Source organism: Atta colombica, unplaced genomic scaffold (genome assembly GCF_001594045.1).
Source record: "Atta colombica isolate Treedump-2 unplaced genomic scaffold, Acol1.0 scaffold187, whole genome shotgun sequence".
NCBI classification, from domain to species: Eukaryota; Metazoa; Arthropoda; class Insecta; order Hymenoptera; family Formicidae; genus Atta; species Atta colombica.
The window spans coordinates 12,539-17,307 of NW_017259279.1; the positions used below are offsets into that span (position 1 = coordinate 12,539).

The window sequence follows — 4,769 nt, forward strand, 5'->3', positions numbered from 1 at the left end:
ACACAACATGGCGACAATTTGAATGTGTGGATAACACCGTGCGAATTGCACGCACGCACACACGCACATTCGATAATTAGATGAAGTCGATAATTTTTTTCTAAGACAAAAAACTGATTCGACTCTTCTGATTCACTCTATATATGTATAATATATATAAAGTATACATATAAAAAAATATATTTTTTTTATAATAATATAAAAAAATATGTCTTTTTTTATACAGGAGATGATAAAGTAGAAAAATGTAATGTTACTAAGGTCATTTTAGTCAGTGGAAAACACTATTATGCACTTAATAACTATCGAAAAACTTCTGGAGACAAGAATGTAGCTATTATTAGACTAGAAAGTTTATGTCCTTTTCCTGTTCATGAATTATTAGAAGAAATTGCAAAATATAAACATGCGAAGAGTAAGTAGAAATATGTGATATTTTACTGATAGAATCAAATATAAAATATTATATTAGGAGTGTGATTTAATTTTGAAGGTTTTTTTTTCTCGAAAACTGATTTATTTAAACAAGATAATGAACGAATACCGTAATCAAAAATTTTCCTTCGCTTTGTATAACTTTCCCATCTTTCTTCAGCTGCAGTTTTTTTCTGATTAAAAAACAAAAGCAACGCACCATGTCGAAAATGCTCTTTATGATTATTTAGGAAGCTCCATTTTTAAAATGGTAATACAATGTTTACTGTGTTTATTGTTAGTAAATGATTAAATATTATGAAATAATAGTAAAGCATTAAGAAACAATAGTTGCGATTGGAGTGTCTTCGATAATACTGACATTAGTGTCATCTCTTGCAAAATCTAAATCACTCCTAATACAAAAAGAAGAGATGATATCATTGATATAAAAAACATGAACCATTTCTAAATAAATATTTCTATTTTCAGCTTTTATTTGGAGCCAAGAAGAACCACGAAATATGGGCGCATGGAGTTTTATTAAACCACGTTTTGAAAATTTATGTGGACGACAGGTAAGTAATATTAAATTATAAAAATTAACTATTATGTAGATTTGTGTGATGGTACTTTTCTCGTCGGAATTCGCTTGCTGGAGCCAAGATTTGAGAAAGCGTGAGGCACCAAATTGTTTTACAGAAAAATATCTTTATTGATATCACGCTCGTTAGTTGACAAATTTTACTAAAGAATCATCTAAAACGAATGAGTATAACAAGCAGAGCTAATGACAATACTAACATTGACATTCATTTATTTTAATTTAATTTTTTATGTAAAAAATGAAATTAATAAGTGTATATTGTCATTTACTTTAATATAATAACTATCATTTTCAGTTGAGATATTGTGGTCGAGAATCGATGGCATCACCAGCTGTTGGAGATGGACAAATGCATCAACGAGAAGCTAATGAAGTTATTATTAAACCATTTACATTAAAATAAATATCAAAATATGTTACTTTATTTTAATAAAATCACAACATATTTTATTGTAAGTACTGTAACTAAGTAAACATTCAAATATATTTACTCTAAAATATATATATACATACACACAAAATATATGTATACATAAAAATATTTACCTTAGATGTTCATTAATTTTGATAGAAGGAAATGTTACAAAAGTACAAAAAATTATGGACATCACTTTTACTTTTATTTAGCAATATACATTTCAGAAGCTAGAATTAAATATATACAGCGTCAAAAAGTGTCCTTCTTATTTGAAATAATTTCAAATATTGATATAATTTCAATATTTGAATTTCATTTAATCTTTATTTTTATAATACTTGAATTTCTTACAAGAATCAAATAATAACTTATTAAAAAGAGTGGAATTAATGATAATATTTAATCTTGCACATTCGTTGTTTTTTTTAACTTATAAGAAGCAATAACATAAATTGACGTTCATAAATAGATGTTTATAAATTTATAAATTAATTATATATTTTACTTTAGCGTTCCAATAATAATAATCTATAATTAATATCTATTTTAAATAAAATTTTCTTCTTTTAATGTTTTTCAAATGACAGTGTTAATAAAAAGATAATCTATTCATTCTAAAGAAAAACCACTAAATAGCATTATTCAAGCAACATCAGTTAATTATCACTTTTATCTTCTACTTTCAATCTTTCGTGTTCTCTTTGCATGAGAGCTCGCAATTCATCCTAAAATTATGACTTACATTTAATTTTTACTACAAAAATTTAAGTTCGATTTTAATACTTATTAAACATACATTATTAATTCACATTCTGAAACATGCATAAAATAATATAAACAATAGGAATAAAAATGTTTTACCCCCCAGCCAAGTTTATCCGCTAGTAGTTGACAACCTGTGTCACAATCACCCAACCAAGCTACATCGCGTCCTCCATGTGCGCTCTTGATATCAAATACCAAACCCTGCCGTAATCCTAAGAAACGTGATAGACGGTCTTGCGTACCTACTTTCTCATTATTGATGAGTAAACGAGGACAAGTGTTTCGTACTCTTAAAAATAAAATTATTTTCGGAATTGCATATGTTTCTTTTCTAATCATTTTCGTAGAATTATTTTTAATATATACCTATCTATTAGCGATGCGAAAGGTTGCACTACTAAACTTGATCCCATGATAATTAAAAGATCAGCTTGTATGAAATCTCGATCAGCAAGTATTTGGAAGCGTTCGGGTAACGTTTCACCAAAAAAGATTATGTCTGGTTTTACAACACCTTCATTACATTCTTCACATTTTGGTATTATGCCTTCTATTATTTTTTCTATCATTTGAAATCAGGTGTGTAAGTATCAATTAATCGCTAATATCTTACTTGTTATAAAACTATCCAAAGACCAATGTTAATTAGGAATTGGAATGTTATATATATGTGTATATATACATATTGCGCGGGCGCGCGCGCGCGCACACACACACACACACACACACACACACACATACTTTATTTCTAATTAAAAAATTCAATCTTATGTTTAACTATAATAATAATGTTATATATTACTCTAAAGAGGCAATTTCAATTTGGAAATAGATTTGAACAGCATGCGTTATAAATTTTGTCATCAAAGTACAAATAAAAATATTAACAAAATATTTTAACAGAATATGATAGATTGATTGCAAAGATAAGTGGAATTTATTTTTCCTTTATTGATTTATTTGAACAATATAATCTATTCATATTATGCAGATAGAACACTAGTATACCAATCTGTCACAATAACAATCTGAACTTTGTTGACAAATAGTATATATATTGTTAATAATATATTGTTAATAGTATATTGTTAATATTTTGATAATATAATTTTTGGATGTTACAGAAAGATTTAAATAAATGTTATATGAGATCCAAAAATAAAGAAAATTAATGGGTAGAACCAAAAATTTCTTTTGGTAATTATTTACATTAAGGCCCACTAATAATCTTGACATAGTAGACTTCATGAGTGACCTCCAACAAATTTTAGCCATCGCTTGTTATTCTCATTAAAAAGTTATTATATATAAAAAAAATATGAAAAACGATGTCTCGTTTCTACTATATAAATGCAAACTTCTACTTAACATCAAGTTTGAAATAAAGGGGGAGGAACTTTTCAAATTAAAATTCAAATCAAATTAGATTACATAAAAATATATTTAACATGATATTTTCAGAGAGAGACTCTACTCCTTTTTTGCTTTTGTATTTACTTTGTAAAAAATATATGTATGTATATTCATGTTTGATAAACCTCAAATTGTTATATTTAATATTCAATATTATATTTAATACTTAATATACATTTGTTTTTATTTTATTTGTTAATAAATTAGGGAAACTTTGAAAGTTACTCAGAATCATGATTGATAACATATGTACATTGAAACTGAATTTTCTTTTCTATAATTAGCCAATATATATTTAATAGTATTCAGTTAATACTTTACCCCAAATTTAAAAAATTTTAATTAAAAATTTTTGCATATCTAAATAATACACAACATAACGCATGATGGACAGACTTTTATATTATATTACACTATTTTCATCCATTTATTTTAAATAAATCTAATTAATGCAAAAATATTATGCTATAAATATTATGGAAATATACCTTTCATCCACAGAAGTGTATAAGGCGCTCGGCACTTAAGACAATGACCAGTATGAAATGTTCCATGAGCTTCCACTAGTTTGTCAGATGATAATCCAGCTACACGTTCTAGCGTATCAATATTCTGTGTATAATGTCGCAACAACAAACCTTTCTCTGACAATAGACGAATAAAATAATGGCTTATAGTAGGTTTGAAGCCTTCTGGCAACAATTCCTTTGCGAGAGTGAAAAATGGTTCTGGATTCTTCATAAAAAAATCTAATTCGAAAATAGCTTGCGGATGGGGTAAATTATACTTATCTAATTTATGATAAAGTCCACTAGATGGAGACCGAAAATCTGGTATTCCAGCAGCTGTAAAAAAAGATATTTGTGTATATATTTGCCATTAATAATCCATACATATATATTATATGTTTTATGCTTTTTGATCAAAAAAATTTATCATAATAATTATAATCCTCATATCAAACAATATATATATCAGTGAGAAATACATATATATTTAACATTAAATAAAAAATTAATTAAAATATAAAATTATAAAATAATCTATTATAAAAAAGAGTTTTCCTAGTAAACATAGTAGTAATATATAATAATAATAATATATTTTATGGTTATGAAGATGATATATATCGCATCATTTTGAAGGTACTTC

The 4,769-nt window shown here is 26.1% G+C and overlaps 2 protein-coding genes across 4 annotated transcripts in view; one reads left to right on the forward strand and one right to left on the reverse strand.

The window, feature by feature from the left end:
• The window catches only part of LOC108686507 (probable 2-oxoglutarate dehydrogenase E1 component DHKTD1 homolog, mitochondrial), an 11,024-nt gene extending 9,570 nt beyond the window's left edge, over window positions 1-1,454 (forward strand). For both annotated transcript variants that reach the window (XM_018191848.1, XM_018191849.1), the window contains exons 12-14: window positions 227-415; window positions 907-992; window positions 1,317-1,454. In XM_018191848.1, the coding sequence (XP_018047337.1) occupies window positions 227-415; window positions 907-992; window positions 1,317-1,424 (383 nt within the window). In that variant the 3' untranslated portion in view covers window positions 1,425-1,454. The remainder of the gene's footprint in view (window positions 1-226; window positions 416-906; window positions 993-1,316) is intronic.
• Window positions 1,455-2,004: 550 nt separating this feature from the next.
• The window catches only part of LOC108686615 (NAD-dependent protein deacetylase sirtuin-2), a 4,656-nt gene continuing 1,891 nt past the window's right edge, over window positions 2,005-4,769 (reverse strand). For both annotated transcript variants that reach the window (XM_018192014.1, XM_018192013.1), the window contains 4 exons: window positions 4,106-4,462; window positions 2,571-2,766; window positions 2,301-2,493; window positions 2,005-2,164 (listed from right to left, as the gene is read on the reverse strand). In XM_018192014.1, the coding sequence (XP_018047503.1) occupies window positions 2,096-2,164; window positions 2,301-2,493; window positions 2,571-2,766; window positions 4,106-4,462 (815 nt within the window). In that variant the 3' untranslated portion in view covers window positions 2,005-2,095. The remainder of the gene's footprint in view (window positions 2,165-2,300; window positions 2,494-2,570; window positions 2,767-4,105; window positions 4,463-4,769) is intronic.